Genomic DNA, 21,390 nt, shown 5'->3' on the forward strand with positions numbered 1-21,390 from the left:
TATGCCTGTTGGCCATTTGCATTTCCTCTTCAGAGAAGTTTCTTTTTAGCTCTTCTACCCATTTTTTGACTGGATTATTTTCTTTGTTTTTGTTGAGTCTCATCAGCTCTTTGTAGATTTTTGTGATCAGTCCTTAATCATTAGTGTTGTGTGCAAAAATTTTCTCCCAGTCGGTGGGGTTTCTCTTTGTTTTGGTTATTGTCTCTTTTGCTGTGCAGAAGCTCTTTAATTTGATGAAGCCACCATTATATGGTGTTTTGTTAGGATAGCAAATCCAGTCTGAGCTGAACTCCTGGCATAGGACTGGACACTGAAGGCATGGAGGTAGTTAAGATGTGGGCCCTGCCTTTGAGGAATTTACCACCTACTGGGACATTCATATGGCAGTGTTCTCATTGCTATATCATCACTGCTTCTGTGGTCAGCAGTGTTAGAGAGAGCTCACCTTCCCCATAGCCTGTCTGGTGTGAAATAGTTTGAAAATGTCACCAAATGAAACTATTTCTTGATTTTATTTGCCAAACTAGTAAAGTTGAATGCTTTTTTTCATATATGCTTATTGGGTATTTTTAACGCTAGAAGAAAATAACCAAGTTTTGTTATGGTGGAACTAACTAGGTCACTTCCTAGCTATGACACCCTGGAAGGCAAATTTCTTTTCCTGACTGAGTCTCTAGTTTCTTACCTGTAAAATGGGGAAAATGAAATAGGTTAGATAGGATTTTTGTAAGGTATTACATATAAAGGCAACATAGTAGGTTTACAATAAATGATACCGCTTTAAGTCTCCCACATATTTTGTGTATGTGTTTAAAGGGGCTATACACATATTTTGTGTATGTGTTTAAAGGGGCTATAGATAGATGCTCACACAGACCCATCTGTCTTAAGAAGAGTGATTTGACTTACATCAGTATTCAACAGGAGTGGCTGAGCACACATGCGTGACTCTTCTTGGGTTACCACATTCCCTGCTAGGCAGATGTCCATTATAATGAAATGTAAAAGGGAAAAAATAATAATAAAGGCAGAGGAGTGTAATGTTATGGCTTGATTTGACAGGGCCTCCTGCTACTTCAGCTGCCAGTGCCAGGCATAGAACAGATTAATCTGTATTCCAACACACCACTGCTGAAGTCAAGATCGATCTAATTAGGGTATTTTAAACATCCTGTTTGCATCTAGAGTCTTACCAGAAAGCAGGATGTCTGTCCATCTGGGGTAGCTTAGGGAAAGGTGATAAGCAAGATTCAGCAGTAAAGTGAAGACGGTTTTAATTTTAAAATTGAGAGAAGAACACTGTTGTATGATTTCCTTAAAACAAAGGAACTAATGGCCTCAGATGTTACATGGAAACAAAGGCAGCTCTGCAGTGTGGCCTTGAATTTTAAAGTGGCCCTACAAAATCTTACCACGACATGGGCTGATGGTTAAAGTACAACCACCATCCATGCTAAGAATAGAACTCTTACTGACTCATATCTTTCTTAACCATTTGGGCTATTATGAGTCAAGTGTAGGCTCTGAAGCTGGGAGAGCAGAGCAGCCTTGAACTCATTCCCCAGCCTGCCAGGCTAGTGCAGTGTCTAACCACCAGGCCATTGGGATGTTGGTTAGGTTCCACTTTTTATATATTTATCCATGATCTTCACCCCTCCCCCACCTTTCCAACCTCATTACCTTTCATCCTCCCTCTGGTGTCCGTACCCCTTTGTGCCCTGTAATTAATTATCCTGTGGCTATAAAACTCATGAAGGAAGAAAAGGCTTTTTTTTTTGTATTTTCTCTACAGATCATGTGTTGTGTTTTCTTGCAAGATCAAAAGGCAAATGATAGTCATAGCCAAGTACATATATTTTTATTAAAAAGTAGGACCATCTCTGCTTAGATGCCTTGTCCTTCAGCTTACTAGTAAATAGCCACTGCCCACCTGGCTAAGGATCTCTCAGAATCTTGTATTTGGCTTTATAGGCAGCCACAGATAAGCACTTTAATTTATTGTGGGATTAAAGAGTCTGAGTGAAGTTGGCCTTGCTTCGTTTTAGGGTTAGAACAAATCTTGAATTACAGGAAATAGCTCTACTGGCTGAGAAAGTCAAGTGGTCTAAGTGCCTGTTTTTCTCAGCAGGGGTAGTTAGGATGACCCAGGCAGACTGGAGCATGTGGGCAGCATGCAGGATGAAGGTGATCTGTGACAGGTGCAGAGGTATGTACCTACTGTGCACATACCTCATTTGCTACAAGGAATTTAGTAAGTGGAAATGGCAGCCCATTTTATAAATAAGAAAACAAAAATTCAAAGATTAAACAATATGCCCTTCAGTTAGTTTAACTAGCTAGTGTCAGAGGCACTATTTGAATCCAAATTTGCCTGATACTAAAACCCTACATAACATTAATTAATTCACTTGTTGGCATTTCTGGAGCAGGCCCCATGAATTAGTCCTCTCAATATAAACATGTCTTTCTTAGTAGTAGGACACTGATAGACCTGTCTATGGGTAGATAGTACGATGTTAAGCTATGGGAGTTTGGACCATACTTCTTTGAGGTTAAGGATAGGAAATCCTAGTACTTGTCATTCTTTGCAGAAACAGTGCATACTCCAAGAAACTGGCTGGAGTGACTGCCACAATCTGGTTGTGCCATCCTGCAAAGACCTGATCTGAAAATACTAGGTCAAGGCTTCTTAACCAAGATACTGTCCCTTAGAGAGGGGTACAGTCTGAAACCCCATGGTAATGTAGCATTTGTGTATATATTTTGGAGGAGATAGCATTGTCTTAAGTTTTGTCAGGTTCTCAAGTGTCATGATTTAAAAAAAGAAAAGAAATTCCAGATCATCTGGCAATCTTGCCCACACAGTTACTTTTGATGCACAGTAAGTCACATTCCTTATCAGGACTTACATTTCTATACTTGAAACCTCAGAGGAGTTGAGCCAAACATTTCTAATTCTCCTTCTAGTTCTAAAAATTAGAACTCTGACTGCCCCTACAAATCAAATCTTTAGCATATACCCAGGGGTCTAACCCATTGCTGATTGTCCTTGAGAGGCCCTGATTTAAGCTGAGGAAGAGTGGGCCAGAACCACACCCCTGGGCAGTGTCACTAGTTGAGGGTCTGAAGCAGCCTGTTACCTTGCTATGAACAGGGCACCCAGTGGGTAGGGACTCACACTGGCATGATTTTAATACTGGTTCTGAAACACTCCTCCAACACCCCTTCTGCCCTACCTACTGACTTGAAAATGTAGATTTGTTGGGCCTTTCCCTCTCTGGAACCTTGTAGATTCTGGGCGGGGCGGGGGTGGGGGGCTTGTTTTCTGCTTTTCCTGGGCCCTGCCTTTAAGGTTGTTCTGTGCAATGGGAGCCACCAGATCCACTGTCTGTGTTGACAGTTCCATAGTTATCCTTCACCTCCATTTTATCCTGTCGAAATAACAGAGCAGCTGAGTAGTGTTGGTCAGAAGATAAACCTGTTATCTCCCCTGCTCTCTGTGCCAGCAGCTCTTTCCATCTCCTTGGTGCATGAAAAATTGACATCACCTTGGGCTGAAATCTGTTCCTAGGGAAGCTACATTTATTAGTAGCTAATGAAACTCTGTGTGTGTGTGTGTCTGTGTGTATGTCTGTGTGTGATAAAACTTGGGGGTGGCTGAAGTGTTTTCCTATCTGGCAAGCACAGCCAGACTACCACCAACCAACCATAACAACCAGAGACGGATGGAAGGCGTCTCCTAAGATTGACATCTGTCTCTTCATTTAAAATCCCAAACTAACAGGTAAATGTGATTTGTTCTTAGTATATCACTGCAGTGAGTCAAGGTATTTCCTGCTCCAAGCGGGATGAGCTATGGAAATGCATGCTAATATGATCTAATGCCAAAAAAGATGATTCTTAATGTATTTAACATTTTTGTCTTTAAAAATTACAGCTTCTTGGTACCTTTTCTGTGCTACCAGCTCCTTTCTTGTTGCAGTATGTAAAAAACATTCTCTTGCAACTCTTTCTCATCCATCATAATCAGCAAGATTAGAAGGGAAAATTACTGAGAAATTCTATTTCAGTATTTGTGGAAATGCCTAAAACCCATAGTCTCTTCTTTATCTGGATTCTGGTAGAAATCAATCTGGAAAGAGTCATTCAATAAAAGAGAAGAGAGGGGTTGTTATTCATGTCTTGTTCCATATGGCTTTTTGCTTCATATTACTCATTGAAACTTTTTTTTTTCTTTAATCCACATTTACATAGTTCCCGTCTTTAGGATACAGTGAGCCCCACATGAGGCAAACCTTTAGGCTTTGCATAGTTAAGTTTCTGTCTTTTTTTTTTGTTCCTTCTTGAAAAGCTTGATGATTACCTTTCATATGTGGGAAGCATATAACATAGTAGGAAAAGTTTGCAGTTTGGAGTCAGACAATTTAGGTTCAAATCTAATCTCCCAGCACTTATTCAAGGACATGACTTTACGCACATTCATTAACCTCTCTGAGCCATGGATCCTACATAAAAACAGTATCTTTCTTTGTTGTTCTTATTAATTGTAGTCACCATAATTTCCCATCATCATATCACCCATGAACTAGCAACATAAGAACAGTATCTTTCTTATAGCTTAGTTGTAAGGATTCAATGTAAAACGTGTGCAGACTCAAATAAACCAACTGTCATAGATACATAATAAAAATGGTGACAGTTATTATTGTACCCTACTTACTTTCAAATAGGAATTTGAAGTAGCTTACAGCAAAACAATGTGGTAGTACTAAATCTTAGCTTTGAATAAGAATTTGTCAAAAGATAAATGTGAAGCCAAGGAAAATATTTACAACACAAATGACAAAAGGATAATATTCTTAATTTACAAATAGTAGCTAGAAATCGAAATTGACAAAAGAAAAGACTGGACAAAAAAGCAGTACAAATGGTCAGTAAACATAGCAGAAAAGGTACTTAACGTTAGTCATAATAAGAACAAAGCCATGCTAATCAAAGGAGGGTCCCATTTTTCACATAGCAGGTTATGATTTCTACACTGAATATCCAATCTGAGGATATAGAAAGAAGAAAGATACTTTTATAACATTTATATAATTAACACTTCCACTCATCTATATCTGTGTATGTGTATATGTATGTATACATGTATATGTATGTTTGTGTATATGTAGGCACATACACACTGAGAATGGAAGTATAATTTGTACAACCATTTTAGATAACAATTTGTCAGTGTCTTTCAACATTTTCTATGTCAATATCTTTTGACTCATCGATTCTACTGCTAGGAATGCACCATGAGAAGACACGTGCAAAGGTGTGCCAAAACATATATCTACAATGTTCAGGCAGCATTATTTCTAACAGCAAAAAAAAAAAAACAAAAAAAAAACCACATTGGAAACCATCTACAATTATACCCATGATTGGGATGTAGTTAAATTACAGTAACTAAGTTCAGTAGAATTCTAGATAGCCATTTAAGAAAAAAAGGAATATGCAGACATGGAAAGGGTGTGTGTGTGTGTGTGTATGTTTAGTTTTTTTCCCACTTCTGGACATGTACACAAGATACTCTATAGTTCTCCCTCCTACCCCGGGAAAGAGGAAACAGGCAATGAGAGGAGTATGAGAAAAGAAAATAGATATATAATTCGGCCCTTTGAACCTTTCCATGTAATTTGGTTTTTACCATGTGAAGCTATTGTTTTAATTTTAGAATCCATTGGTGGAGGATGGAGGGAATCAACAGTAAAGCAATAAAAAAAATGGCTTCCTGTGATTGATAAACTGATCTTTGAGTGAGCTTCCTAATTTCCAAGGCAAAGATGGAACCCTGATACGAAGCACAAACATTTCATTAGGGATGAGAAACCTTTTCCTATTCCTGATCTCTGAAAGGACTGGTCTAAATTCAGGTCTCATCTTCTCTCTCCCCATCTTGAAATTCATTGGTGGCTCCTAATCACTTTCCATCAAGATCCAGCCTTTGCCCACATGACCCACATCCTCTCTCCCAGTTGTGATATCCCATCCAAATTGGCCTTTGCATATATTGACCCTTTTTGCCTAGAATGTTCTCTCCTCTACCTAGTTGTTGACCTGGCTATTGGTGTTTTTATTTTTCAAGATTTTCTGTTGCTTATTACCTCTAATGAAAAATTTTCAAAGTCAGATATCCCTCTTCCATGTTCCCCAAGTCCCTTATGCCTATTTTACTAACGGAATTTGTCAGTGTGAACTATACTCATTGTTCTCTTTTTCCCACTAAATAAGGAGTTTCTTGAGGTTAGAGATACTGTGTTGTTTTTGGCTTGAGAAACTGGAGAGCCTGGTTGCCATAAACTAGATGGAAAAGAATGAGGAAAAGATCAGGAACTTGGTTTGGACATGTTCAGTTAAAGGACCTGTTAGACAATCATGGGGAGCAAGCAGGTGGACAGTTGAGTGCATGAGTCTGTGTTTGAAGAACAGGGCTGACCTATCGACACAAGTTAGGGAATTGTCAGCATGTAAATGGTTTTTAAAGTCATCGGACTAGATGGGATCTCTAGGGAAGTGAGCATAGATAGACGTGTAAACCTTAAGACTGAATAAACTCCAGCGTAAGAGATTGGAGGTAAAAAGGAGGAAGAAAACAATACAAATATACCTGTGGTACAGTAGGAATACTTACATGTGTCTTTAATAGTCCATTGACAGTTTTTGAGAACTGAAGATAATATTGGCATATGAGGATGCCAATATTTCAGTTAATTTTCAAATAGAATGTTGTCTACCCGGTGGGTATTTTATTTCAAAATAAACTTTACTCTGCCATTTCTCCATGAGTAGACTTCTACCTACTTTTCAAGGTCATCATTCTTGATTTGAAAAATTTTTTGAAAGTAAAGAATCTCTTTGCAGTTGAAGCCTATAATATACACCTTTCAATTACCCACTTCTCCCCAAGGTAGGAGAATAAATAGTGGCTCATAATAGAAATCCACAGGCTTTGTGAACTCAAAAAGCATTGTTACCATTTTTGAAGTATGTACTGTCCAGCTGCCTTTAAACATGAAATGGGAGGAGGCGGTTAACTGTGGCAGAATGTCAGTGATAACCCTGAGACCCTATCACAGTTCTTATTGAATTCTGAAATATTTATTTGTGAATGGTATAAGTCAATTTGAGAATATGCTAGAGTGTGTCCTGTTTGTTCATCTCATGATTGGGATTCATACTCTATTCATGGGTTATTTATGTAAATGGAGGATTAGTGTAAGGTTCTGTCGTGGACAATAAAAATCTATTTCAGACAGAAGAGAAATTCTAATTTCATTTTGATTCACTTGCTCAAGTTGTCCTTGAGGATATCATCCCTTTTGAATGTTTCTTGTGCTGTATGAGAAGATCAGTTCGGTTTTCCAATGACACAATTTAGGTTCTTGTCTTATTAATCAATAGCAGCAGTCAGGGAAGGCCTACTTACTCCCCCTTCAGTAGAACCAGGCCAAACTTGAAGAGATAATAATTACTGCTCTGATCACAGTGTGTTCTCTTTTCTCCTTCCCACCCCAGAGCATGTCTGTTCGATCCTGGCTTCCCTCCTGCGAAACCTGAGGGGGCAGCAGCGAACCCGGCTTCTGAATAAATTTACTGAAAATGACAGTGAGAAGGTGGGTGCCAGTTGGACTATAAGGATGGGACCAGGGGGCAGGCGTAGAGCTCTTTACCCGAGACGTAGTCCGAACAGTAGAGTGTTCCTGCCCGAAAATATCTTCTCCAGCAGCTGGACCCCATTGCTTTGCATCTCAGAAGTTTTTCTAGTTACTTTGCTTCTCATCTTCAAATGTACAAGATCTTAGGGTGTTGCCGACTAGTACTTTAAGGGGACTTTTAGACCCACAAGAATATATTATAATGAAACTGTGGTGGTATTTCGCGGGGTGGGAGGAAATGTTGAGCAATAAATGTAGCAAAGTGATTAATAGTTTAGGCTTTGTTTGGATTTAGACATCTGAATTTGAACCTGGTTTTTCTACTTTTGAGATATGTGCCACTCTAAGCCTCATTTTCCCTGCCTATAGAGACTGTAATGGACGTTTTTAACAGTAATAAGAGCTGCCATTCATTATAACTACTGTGAACTGGGTAATATAGCAACTCCCCTTCACTGTTGCATATATGTTTACAACACTATGGGTATATCCTTTTGTAGCTTTCCTTCATGTTTACATATAAGGAAATTAAAGCTTACAAACATTAGGTGACTTGTGCAAGATCAAACCAGTAAAAGAAATAGAGCTGGGACTTGAACTCAGGCTCCCTGAGTTTAGAAAACCTGTGTATTTTATCACACTAGCTGTAAACAGGTCATTCTGGATGAGTAAAATCAAGGACCAAAACCCCCTTTATAACTTAGGATAATTTCTTTTCTGGTAGGACTGAAATTTTTTCCTGCTTTGGAGAGAGAGATGAGATTCTTTGAGCCTACCTCAGACCATTTTTTTCTACCCTCAGTAGCAGTGCAGTGTAAAGAGGACATTAGTTTAGGACAGGGAACATCGTAGCAATCATGTCACCTGGTGACATCATTTAACATCTGTGCTTCAGTTTCCTCATCTTTAAAATTGAGGTTGCACTCTATCATCCCTGACTACCTTGTTAGGTTTTTTAAGGTTGAAAGAAATAGACACGAAAATACAGTGGGTTCTACAGGTCATCGCTGTTATCCAGAGAAAGTTTGGGCAGTCTTCCTAGACTGTCTGATGCTGTGTTGAAGCAACATCTGCTATTAATATCAGCTCCCAGGTGAAAACCAGGGTTGCCAAAAACTAGGTGTTGCCAACCTAGTAAAAAAGATATTCTCGGCTGGTTTCACAGTTTTCCTTCGATCTTTTAGAAGTCTTAGGGAAAAATGAAACTTTTTCAAACTCACTGAGTGTTCCTCAGGCCATAATTGAAGCATGACTTTTGCTAAGTTTAAAGCTGATTTTTAAGTTATTGCTGAGCGAAAGGCCTTTTTTAAAAGTTGCTGAAGGAGTTTTTCTTGCACTCTCTTCTGACTCAAAAGCAGCTAAAGAGATTTTACTCAGACCTTTTTAAAAAAAGATCAGCTCTGGGGCAGAATCTGAACATGAAAGGTTTCAGTTTGAAAAGAGAAATTCTATAAAGTTCTAAGTGAATATCAAGTATGTAACTTCAGGCTCCTCTTTGCAAGAAGGGACTTGAATTTTTTATTTGTTTGTTTGTTTTTAACAACTTGAATTCATGGGAGTCTTAGAAGGGCTTGGAATGAATCTCCTTTTGGGAACAGACCACTGTTCCAACTGCATCTATCCTAAGTGCCTGCTTTGTTCTGCCCAGCCTTTTGATCCATTCCTGGTGTGTTCCTAAGCAAAGCTCACATTGCATGTAAGAAGTGGTAGAGTGTGTCTCCCTTTGTAAGGAATGACAATGAGATGAATAGGATCTCTACTGTTCTCCTGCGTTGGCATTCTCTTTCCTTCTTACTCACTTCTGTGAAATTATCTCTCTTTCAGGTTGACAGACTGATGGAGCTGCATTTTAAATACCTGGATGCAATGCAGGTGGCCGACAAGAAGATTGAAGGGGAAAAACACGTACGTTTCCCTCCCGGTCTTTTGCCAACTATTGCCTTGTACTTAATTTGGGTCCCTTGTGTACCTTCTGTCTCCCCACAGGATAGGCACAGGCTTCGGTGCTGTCTGCATGCCTGTGCCACCACCTACTATGTTGGAAGAGCAACACAGAGTCTGCCAGTGGTTCTCACTGCTCTTCTGACAGGAGAGAGGGAGGAGGTATATAATTGACCAGGTCTGGCCCTGGATCAGGAGGCTGGGTGATAGTACAAGCACCCTTGACAAGAGCTTGTCCTCGAAAATTGGCCAAAGCACAGGGGGTGACTTGGCATCATGTTGGCCGTGTGTGTCTTGGTACATACTCTTGCTGGCTTTTGTGGTCCTAGGGGAGCATTTGAAGGAAGGGTGATCACATGATATAAGAGTGAAAAGGAAATGAGGTCATTGAATCCAGTTCCCCATTTTCAGAGGAAAAAAGCAGAGATCTGGAGAAAGGAAGCTCAGCTACATTACAGCAAAACCTGTAGGCTCAGAATGGCTGGTGCTGAGGTGCTCATGCTGATGGTTGCTGAGGGAAAGGAAACCTGCTGAATTTTTTTTTGAGCAACTGTCCTTTCAATGGTGGTATCTTGCCTTCTGTATTTTTTGTCAGCTTCTCTTTTGTTTGCCATCTCAGGCCTCTGTAGCTTTCTCCTCCATCTTCATCAGGGCCAGTTTTCATGTCTGTTATTTAATGTCTGATTTACATTCTCTTCTCCACAAGACATTCCACAGTCTTTGGTCACATTGCAAAATGATGCTTCTCTTGCCTTTTTTCCAAGTCTGTAGTAAACTAGACCCCATTTTCCTTGTGATCTTGATTGCTGTATGTATCACTCCATTCTCCTTTCACTCTTTTTGCCTTAAGATACACTTGAAGGCTTTTGAACCTTAGTGGTTCTGGGACCACCCTCCCTTCTGCGTTAGGGCATCGGCTGTGGCAGAACTGTGTGCACTGGGAATTATACTAGCTTTTTCCCTGAAGCTTGCCTCAGGCCAGGGTGAGAGACAGCTTGGGGGGAGACTGACCCTGTTGTCTGTGCCCTGTTTCTCTTCACCCCTTCTTATCCACCCCTCCCCTTTCACAAAATACACTCTTATTTATGAATCCCAGCAGACAGAGAACTATTTTTTATTCTGGTGATTTTCCTATGCTCTCTAAGCCTAGTAAGTCCTCAGATGTTTGTTGATTGATTGAATTGATTGACTGGGACTTTCTTCTTTTATGCAGTGATACTACTACAAGATAAAAGCCATGACTCTAAATTCTGAACTTGAGATACTAGCATGTTCCACACACAGTCCTTTCATTCCATACACCCCATACCCTTTATTTTGTTCTTTGATTAAACTTTCCTTCTCTTCACAGTAACTTGTACATGAGGGACACTTTGCAATTGTTAAAGTGCCAGAGTAATATATTATTTCTCTTTGTCTGAATGATAATTAGAAACAAATTGAAATTTTCCCTAGACTTCTATAGAGAAACAGGCATGAAACAAATAGTGCTCCAGCTCTGATGGAACCCCCATGTTATCTGCAGGAGATTTTCAGTGGTAGAGGAGCACCTGGGAATCAGGGGCCTGAGAATTTCAGTGCAGGCACCACCTTCATATCACTGCCCAGCCCGACGTGTCACCACGCCATGTCGCCTCCATTCTTTGCTTCTGTGCAGTATTGACAGACCCTCTCGGAGGTCTCTTCCAGCTCAGTGTTCTCCCGCAGGTTCAGGTGAACAACCGTGGATGGCTCTGCCATTTGGAGGTATGGGTTAAAGGAGAAATATGTGGTTAATCAGTGAGTAAGTTGTCTTTATAGAGAAGCAGCAGCCTAGTAGAGAAGTATGGATGAGGCACGGAGTCACAGAAGCCAGATTTGAATTCCAGTTCTGTCACTTCTTGGTTCTGAACCCTTAGACAAATGAGTTGACTCTTTAAGCTTTGCTTTTCTCATCTGTAAAATGGGAATAGCAACACCTCCCATTTGGGGTTATTGTGAAGGCTAAGCATAAAGTATATAAATCACCTTGCTCAGTTAGTCATAATTGCTAGATTTCCCTGGCTTCCTTTGGAATTGTGTGTAACTTTTAAGTAAGCCAGTTAGTCTTTACTGGAAACATCCTTTCTAGATGTCCCAGACAGTCACCCTAGCAGACCAGAGTGTTGGCACCATCAGGTGCTTCAGTTGAGGTGAAGCTGGAAGACAGGGTGTTTGTTTGTTTATTTGTATGTTTGTTTGTTTGTTTTGTGGGAGACCAAATATACTCTTGGGCACCAGGGAGTAGCTTGCATGTGGCCATTAGGAAATTTGGCCCTCTTCCCACCAGATTATTTATTATCAGCATTGAAGAGGGTGTGAAATTGATTAGCACTGATGGAGAGTAATCGCTGCAGCCACTTTCCCCAGCATTCAGAGAGCTGTGTGCCACAGGCACTGGGGCCCCTGCCATTTCCTGACAAACATCTGTCTCCTTGATGCCAAGGCCGTTTTGCTGGGCACTGGCAAACATTCCAAGGCCATTAGTGCTCAGCAGACTCAGTTGCTCAGAGAGACAGGGCAGGGTGGGAGGTGAGGGATGCATTTGTGAGCGGTGTTCTCTGCCAGCACTCAGGCTCCATCCTGGCATATGAAGCCACTTCACAGGTGTAAAGTGACTTGGAACAAAGCAGCCTCTCTCACCTCTCCTTCATGCTGTCTTCTGCTTAAGTCGTGAACAATTCGTCACTCACCTCACCCTGCCTCCATTAAACTTGGATGTCCTACACCCTTGGGAACTCAGCAAATATTTGTTGATTTAAATGCTTATTTCTAAGGCATTTGATGACATTGGCTGTCAGAACAGTGATGAATAAATATCTCACATACTTCTCCAAGTCTGCAACAAAAATTAAAAAGACCTTAGATAGCACTGTCAGGGTACTGATCCACATAACAGGATTCAGGTGTTGAGTTTCCATGTCTCAGAGCCCCCATCTTCCCTGTAAACTTTAGATTTCCATGGACCGAGGGCAAGTCTCCATGGTTTGCAGTTGACCAAGATTTCCTGGAGAGAACCATTTGGCAAATGTTTCTCAGGCTCCTGCTCTGTGCAGAGTCCTGGACCTTACATTGATTGGCAGGGGCTGTGGGTGGAGAGGTGGTTACGATGGAAGAATGGGCCCCGGAAGGTATGATGATGATGTCGTCTTTACCCAGAGTCATCCTTAGCAGCTTTGTGGGTAAGGCAGAATTTGGAACTAAACTTTATCTTTTTTTTTTAAGATTTATTTATTTTATACAAGAACTGGGGTACAGGCCAGAAGCGAGGGAAGGTGAGAGAATTCACCAGAGACAGAGCGGGGAGCAGAACAGGCAGACTGACTGAAGACATTGCTGAGGGGAGCATTAGGTGAGACAGGAGAGGTCTGCTGTGCCATGTGGGTATCTCCTTGGTGACCTACCAGGAATCTAACCCACCCTGCAGAGGCTGTGGACAGCTTCACAGCGCTGCGCTCAACTCACTGTGCCACCAGGGAGGCCCTGGAGCTAAACTTTAAATGATAGAAACATACAGGATCTTTCATGGGCCAAGGGATGCCAGATTCAGTGTGGGGTGAGTGGTAAGTTAAATTCCAAAAACAGGGGTTGTGAGAGGGAGAATGTGGGCTTTAAAGCCAGGCTTCTTTCTGGTTCTCTAACTCCAGCCTTATTTTCTCTCTTGGTGTTTTGGTGTTTGCTTCTGATGGTGTATGTCCCAATCTGGGTATTGAGGCATTACATATGGAGGGATTTGGTGACAGACTATAACACACGTGAAAACTGCTTTCACGCGGCCTTGCACATAGGAGGTGGTCAGAAAACCTTCCATTTTCCTTGGTTGCATAATGACTTACATGCAGTAAATGAAGGATCACTACTCATAAGATAAAATTAATTTTTGGCTGTAGGTATTAACAGAGTCCTAGGTTTTCTACATTATTTCTTAGTCTCAGTTTTTATCCTAATTTTTGTTTTTTCTATGATTAACTCCATAATCAGAAATACTTAGTACAACTATGTGGACTCTGGCATAGATGCAGCAGTATTCAAGGGAAAACACTCCTACTCAACAGAGTTATAGAACAAATTGATCATTTTATACACGTTTAGTTCCAATGACATTCCTGCAATAATCTGTAACTAGCAAAGACGTCCGCATCTTGGGCCCTGCTTTCATGCTAACATGCAGTGTCCATGCCATCCCAGGGCCACTGTGTATCCGGACATACCCTGGGGGGGGTTCTGGTTAACAAGATTTGACCTGAACTTTTAAAGGGCATGTTGTTCTTAAGACTCTCCTAGTGAACATTCGTTCTCTGTGTTCGGTAAATATCCAGGATGTTTGTCTCAGCAGATTTTACCTGACTCCCCAAACAACTCGAAGCCTAGAAAATACCTAAGTCCTTTTTAGGCAGATGTCCAGTCTTCTTGGTTCCTTCTGATTTCTATTGGTTAAATGTACAGAGACGCCTGGCTTCTGACTGTCAGAATGAGACATAATTATATAGTACTGGCAGGGCTTTTGAAGGAGGGAGGAGAGCCTTAAAGAGAGGTTTTCCTTATTTTAGTTCCTGGGAAAATTATACTCAGCAGGTTTATTCAATAAAGTATTCTCACCACATACTTTGCTCCATAATGACTTACAAATTGCATGCTAATTTTGCCACAGTTAAATTATTCCAGGCTTTATCCTGGAAACTGAAAGATGGATTCCTTATAATGAAACAGTATCTACAGGACTTGGTGTCTGAAACAGACTTCAACTATTTCCTTAGCACTTGAAACTCATTTAAAGATTTGTGCAAAGCAGGAGAAGGGGAGCAAAGCACAGAAATGAATGTGGAAGTGACCCTAAAGCACTGGGTAAGGATGTGGACAGTGCAAGTATGAGACTGCCACTGAGTCTTTGGCTAACTGTGCTGGAAGCTTTTGGGGCAAGCTTAAAAAAAAGAGAAACTTACTGAGTTCCTCAGTAATTCTCTCAATCACTGGTTCCCAAACTTCTCGGTACAAGAATTTGCCAGAACGCAGCTTATATATCCCTTAGAAACCAGTGATGGTGGAGGAGCAGGAGGCATGAGGTTTTTTCTCTCTCCTGCTGCCCCCTCTCCTAGACACCTACAGATTCAGCCATATACCTGTTCACCTTCAGCTACCTCCCTGCCTGTCTCTTCTCAATCACAGTCATCTTCCTCCTGTTGGAGAAGTCAGAAGACCTGATTCTGGCCCCATTCCCCTGCCATTCACCTTGAGTGTGGCCTTGAGCACTCCATTTTGCTTTTCACATCCTCACTGTCCTCTCTCAGTGCTGGTTCATGGGCTCTCCCCTGCTGGCCTCATGGGCTTGTTGTATTGTCTGGTGACATCGGGGCTATGTGCCAGGGGCTCCCACGCCTCTGCAGATTACATAGCCAGCTCCCACTGGGCATCATCCAGAGACTTCTCTGCATATTCTCTCTTCTCCTCCTCCCACACCAGGGCCAGTCATCAGTTTGACCAGGTCAAAAACCGGGGTATCAGGGTTTTAGTCTTCTCCCTCCTCCTCCAACAATATATCCATCTAGTAGATTTTATCTCTATGCTTATCTGTTTTTCTCTGTCATCATTACCAGAACTAGACTTGAGGCTACCATCATCTTTTTCTTGCATTTGTACAGTACCTTCCTACCTAATTTTCTTCCCTCTCTTTGGGTTTGTCCCAATTTCATGCATAGTAACCAGAGGTTTTTCTAAAGTGAAAAGTTATGCCACACCCCTGCTTAGTCACATAACATACTGGTTCTGCGTTGACTTCAGCATAGGGTTTTAATTCCTTACCGGGCTTTGCAGAGCCTTTCGCACTTTGGCTCCAGCCTGCCACTCTAGCTGCATCCCTGACCACTCTTCCCATCTCGTGATGTGCCGTAGCTATTCTGTGCCACTTGTGTCTCCCCAAACTTGCGCTTTCTCAAACTTTGTATGCTTTTGCCCAGTGCTGTTTGCTCTGCCTAGAACTTCTCTGTGCTCTCTTTTCCATATTCCTTTCTTATAACTGGCTGATTCCTCTGTGTCCTTAAGAACTTTGGCAAAAAGTCAGTCAATAAATATGTGTTGAGTGTCTACCATGTGCCACACATGCTGCTTAGTGTTGCAGTGTCAGTTCCTGTGGAAAGCCATCCCAGTCTACTGCAGCCTCAGCTCGAGATCCCAGATCGAGAGCCAGACTGCATAGACTCAAATCCTGCCTCTTAGAAGCTGCTTATTCATAGCAAGTTACTTCAACCCTGCTTCAGTTTCCTCATCAGTAAAAGGAGGAAAATATTATCTATTTTGAAGAGCTTGGGAACGTTTAAATAATCTATATAAGTCACTTAGAATGGTTTCTAATGGAAGTACACCATAAGTGGTGGCTGTTATTGTACATTTGGGCTGCATGCTTGTCTCTCGCTCCCTCTGAATTAACACTAAGTCATCACAGCAAAGACGGATCTTACTTTCTCTGCACCCCCAACAGAATTGGCATTTTCTGGCCTTTTATTATTTTATATGTATCACGGAAGCCCGGGTTCGCTCAAGACTCGCTTTATATGTTGCCAAAATCAAATATTAAATCTTAGTGTATTCTTTTTTAAAACAAACCTGTGGTGGAGACATGGTGGTTATGTAGCAGGAACATGAACCCTGCGGTCAGACAGCCAAAGCTGAAATTCCAGATCTGCCACATAGCAGCTCTGTTGCTCTGGGAAGTGACTTGCCCTGTGTGCATGTTAGTTTTCATGGGAGCTTTATTAGAGGGTCACTTTGAGGATTAATGAGATTGGTTATAAACACCTGGTACATGATCACTCGCTAAGGCCACCCTAGCATATGGTTTGTGGGGATACACAAGGAGGTGGGGAAAGCTCTGGCCTGAGATCCTTGTCTTATCAGAGCTGGCACCAGTCAGCTCTGCATTCACTTTCAAAAAGTTCCTTTGACTAACTCTTCAGCCTCAGTTTCTCCAGCTGAAAATTACCGCCTCTCTGATTCTTCTTTAACAGACTACCCTACTTTGGAAGTTTTGGAGAAAGGTTTGTTTTTGCTAGTGTTAGTGGCTTCCCATTTCTGCTTACCTGTTTCTCGCATGGTTTAAATTCTCCTCTTGCTTTGGAAGAAAAAGAAATTGGCCTTTTTAAAATGGTGGGGCTATCCTGCCCATGACTACAGACAGTAACTGTGACCCCTGCTGGGGTGCTGAGTCATGTCCCCTCTTATTAAGGCAAGAGGGTTTTCTGTTGGCTTTATAGCAGCTTCTTTTATGACTGTCTCCTTCCATCAGTGAGGGGCAGCTCACTGACTGTTGGGGGCAGATTAGACATGGCATCCACATTCTCATTTTGGAGGCTTGCAACTTGCCTGCTGAGAGAGATGGAGGCATGTGGAAAGGTGGTGATTCCAAAGTGCTCCTGAAGACAGATTAACATTTAAAGTGAGGATGTGATGGGGGAGGGGAAGCACACGTACAGCCCTGCAGAAATGGCACCTTGACGCCACACGTATCACATCCTTGTGTATCTTTGGAGATGAATCTGTTTATTTTAGCAGCCCCCAAACAGGCTTATGCTGCTGTGAATTGCAATCTGTTCTACTTAATGCGCCATTCACTGAATTACCATCTAAGTTTTTATTCTAGCCCTCTGTTATGGAATGAACAAAACAAAACCTCTCAGTATCTTCTTTTTTTTTTTTTTCAAACTCTCCCAAATTGCATGTGGAATTCACTGGTTTAGCTATAGATTGTTTCCCCCTTTTTTAAAAGTTTCTTCAATTTATACAGAAAACATACGCCTGGAAGCTAGATGACCTTACATTCAATACTGCTGGTTTACATTAATCCCCCAGTAGGGCATAAAGAAAAAAATCCCATCTATGTGCACATAGATAATACTGGAAAAATCTGTTGTAAAAAAAAACTTTCCTTCTTTGAATTTGGAAATGATTGCAGGCTTGGACCCAAACTTGTCTGGGTTCTTAACCTGTCACCAACATTTACTTAATCATGAGGTCTGTGACCTTAGGAAATGCTTCACCTCCTTAAGCCCAGTTTCCCACCTAAAAGTAGAAACAGTAATAATTCTTACCTCTTTGGGTTCTTATGAAGTGTTGTGTTGGGCAACACTACACTGATAAAGAAACAGGAGTTGTAGAACAGGCTGCACAATGCAAGAGCAAGATCTTGGCCCTTTTTATTGATAGAATAATCATACAGCATCAGTAACGTGGGGTAGGAGGACAAGGAGAAAAAGATGGGTGAAACTAAAGCATGTCGTGTAGGGCTTGAGGAGACAGGAGTGTGCTGATCAGATAATTGTTACCAGCTTGTAATCAAAACCATACCCCAGACTCCTGGCCATGGTTCTATTCTTATCAACAAGGCATTGCACTGGTCAGCTTCTGGGGTCTCTTGTCATACATCTGGGCATTACCGGTCATATGTCTTGATGCAACCCTTCCCAGAGTGATCAAGCTTTCTGCTCTTGATTGATTTGAAAGGCACTTTGTAAGGTTTGGCTCCTAATACTGATTGACCAGTTTCTGAAGGGCAGTTCTGACCTTGTATAGGAATACAGAACTGCAGGTAACAATAATGGTGGCTGAACAGGCCACTTAAGTCTAGCAGACCCACAATGGAAAATTCAAGACAGTGCTTAGCACAGTGCCTAGCACACAGTAAGGACTCAGGAGACTTTGCTGTTGTATTATTCCTTTTCCCTGTTCATCTCGCCAGAGTAAAAGGACTAATAGATAAAGGCCTTGGACAAGGAAATCATGTTCCACTCGAGTCTCCAACCTAAACTCAGTGGCTGTCATTTGACATCTGTCTTAATTTTCCATCTGTGAAATCTGAAAATGATATTTGCTATACATACTCAACACGGGGCATGCACAGCAAGCGAGGTTAATGCAGATGCTCTGCCGCAGAGTTGTGGATGTTGGGTTGTCATTGCTTCACAAAGAAGACAGTCACCTTCACTCTTCTCAAAGGTGAGAGTTGAATGAATTGATTCATAGAAGACTTCCTTTTAATCTTAATTCTCCTGTCATATTTCAAAAACAATGCAACGTATGTATAGATTTTCACTATGAAATTTTGTAAAGTAAAATAGGTTTACGACACTTAGGGAGGTTACTGCATTTGTGGAATTTCTTTTTAATCTCAATCATATTTGTGTTTGAAGAGTACTCGATTTACATGCCCAGATTGTTTAAAATAGTCTTTCTAATGTAATAGCAGATCCAGGAGCTGTCTTGTTGTCACAGGGGAGTTTAATTTTTTGATGAGTGGACAAGCTAATTGTCAGTAGTGGCCATTGTGTCCTATTGAGGTGACAGTTTGTGTCTCCCACTTGAGGCATTTCTCTCAGTGACTCTTCTAACTATCTGGGAGCATCATCAGTCAGCAACTTTGCCCCATCCATATACCTGTGTACAGACAGAAATCCATTACATCTATTTGTGGAGGTGTTTCAGCCCTAGACTTGCCACAGGTTACCAAAGCTAAAGGAAATTTTCAAGAGTCCAGAGAGCAAAGGCCAAGCTGAGACCCATACCTCCCCCATAGTGCAGTCAGGGCAGACATTGCTAACTGATGTCAGTGTTCTTCCCAGCTAAGCTTCACCTCTGCCTTAACCCTTTTCCATGTGTAGTGCTCTACAGTCATTACCGTGGATTTGAGCTGGTGCTCACAGTGAACCCTCTTTCTCTAGCCTCATCTCATTCGCAATTCGTATGTCCAAGCAAAGAAGCTGAGTAAGAAAAATTAAATGACTTGCTTAAGGTCACTGATAAGTTAGTCTCAGCTGGGATATGATCCTATTTGCTTAATACTCTGACCTGCTTTGACAAAAGAACTTGTTTCTAAAATTTATGTATCAAGGTTCAGAAAAGTCCAGATATCTAACTTAAACGCTGCTTGGACCACCGGAGAGTCTCTTCAGAGGGAAGAAGACAGGGAAGGTTGAGTACCTACTTTATAATGGGGTATTTGTGGCCTATTTGTTCAGTACCCATGTACTAGGGAGGTTGGACTGCTTTGACTGATCTCTTCACAGCCAGCTGACTTGACTCTGTTCTTTACTTTTGAAACGGGGCTCATTGGTCAGTTGGGCATAATCATTTCCTCCCTACCACTAATGAAGGAAGTCAGTGTGTTTATTACTGGTGCAAACCATTGGAATATTCTAGCTCACATTCCTTTAGTTCTTTTGGAATCTTTTATGAGGGAATTAATGGGGTGGGAAGAAGCTCATGATGATATATTTTTATATTTATATTTTTGACTCCTGGAATGTCTATTTTACTTTTCCAAAGATTGACTCCAACTCAAATGATAATGAATTGAGTCCTGCCAACTGTTTCAGAGATTTGGACACCCTTAGATATTCTCTCAGATGTTTGGTTCTACTTCTTTACACAGATATCCAAAAAACTATCAGTCCTTATCCAAAAAACAGAAATCCAGAAAAGTAGCCAGAAATTTATAGTAAGTTGATCCTATCCACACATAGTAAGACAAGGGTAGATAATAAAAGCGACATCCCATACTACTTCTTGTTTAAAACAGACCTTCACTTGAGCAAATGTTCCTAAAAGAGCTGTACCCATCATAATGATACATAATCATCCTGCTTCCTTTATTTCCCCTTAAACATGATTATATTCAACTTCCTGAATCCATTCATCAGTGAGTATTCCATTCCACCGAGTTATAACACCTAGATAAGGTGTTATCCTGACAGCAGTCACCTTCTCTGCCTGTGGTTTTTAAGACACTTCTAAAACTGGCAGGGCAGAAACTTCGTCTTAAGAAGCCAATCTCTCCTTCATCTTTGTGCATGTTCAATGTAGCAATGGTGATGCCTTTCTTGGAGATGAGTTGTAGTTGTATCTCAGATATGCATTTAAAAATTTCACTTTCAAATCATGTGGCTGTATGTCTAAAAGTAGAATGTCAAGTTGAACGTTGACAGTCTTGAAGTTCTGAGGGAAGAGGAAAAATGGAATTTGGCATTACCGTCTTAAGGTCCATTCTTTCTAGATGACAATATTTAGAGAAGCTGGAAGGTACAGTATGTACTAGCATGGCTTTAAAAAAGATAAAATTGTGGGGAAGAGTGTGAAAACCGAAAAATCACAAGCAACACTTCTGACCTCATTGAAGAGCCTTAACTTTGCTAAGCTCCAGTCTCCAGTCTTTCTACCACTCTTCAACGTCTCCTTGTTACAGCTCTGAAATCTGCCTACACAAGCCTGATGGTACCAAGAGAGAACACACGTGGATTTGACTTTTAGTTCTGCCCCCGCTAACCTTGAGGAGGTTGCTGAGCCTGTTTCACTTCCTTTTCTGAAATATTTGTGAGCAATAGAGGAGCTGTCTATGTTAAGCACTTAGCACTCTGCCTGACACATAAGCAGCCCTCAATGAATGCCAGCTGCTGCTCTCCTGAATGGATAGATGGTGGTAGCAGTGGTGATTGTTCAGACTGCCTCACACAGTGCCTCATTTTATAATCGGTCAAAAATAATACGATCTGCTGATAGCTGGGATCTAATAACAGAAAAGTACTCCCTTACTCCTTTCTACCCGTGCTCTCTAGCAGTGATACTGCTATTCCACTGTTGTTCTCCCCCACCCTAGCCAAGCTCGGTTTTCTGTGACTATCTATGCTGTCATTTTTCTGCTTGGAATGTCCTTTCCAGCTTGTCAAAATCCTTGAGAGTCCACATT

At 41.3% G+C, this 21,390-nt stretch overlaps 1 protein-coding gene across 1 annotated transcript in view; it reads left to right on the plus strand.

The window, feature by feature from the left end:
* The window catches only part of CTNNBL1 (catenin beta like 1), a gene marked incomplete at both ends in the record, with an annotated part of 156,565 nt that overhangs the window by 120,205 nt on the left and 14,970 nt on the right, over nt 1-21,390 (plus strand). Inside the window, 2 exons of the mRNA XM_084246932.1 lie at nt 7,564-7,661; nt 9,528-9,608. Of these exons, the coding sequence (XP_084103058.1) occupies nt 7,564-7,661; nt 9,528-9,608 (179 nt within the window). The remainder of the gene's footprint in view (nt 1-7,563; nt 7,662-9,527; nt 9,609-21,390) is intronic.

The sequence above is a fragment of the Talpa europaea genome (genome assembly GCF_964194135.1).
Source record: "Talpa europaea genome assembly, chromosome: 11".
NCBI lineage: Eukaryota > Metazoa > Chordata > Mammalia > Eulipotyphla > Talpidae > Talpa > Talpa europaea.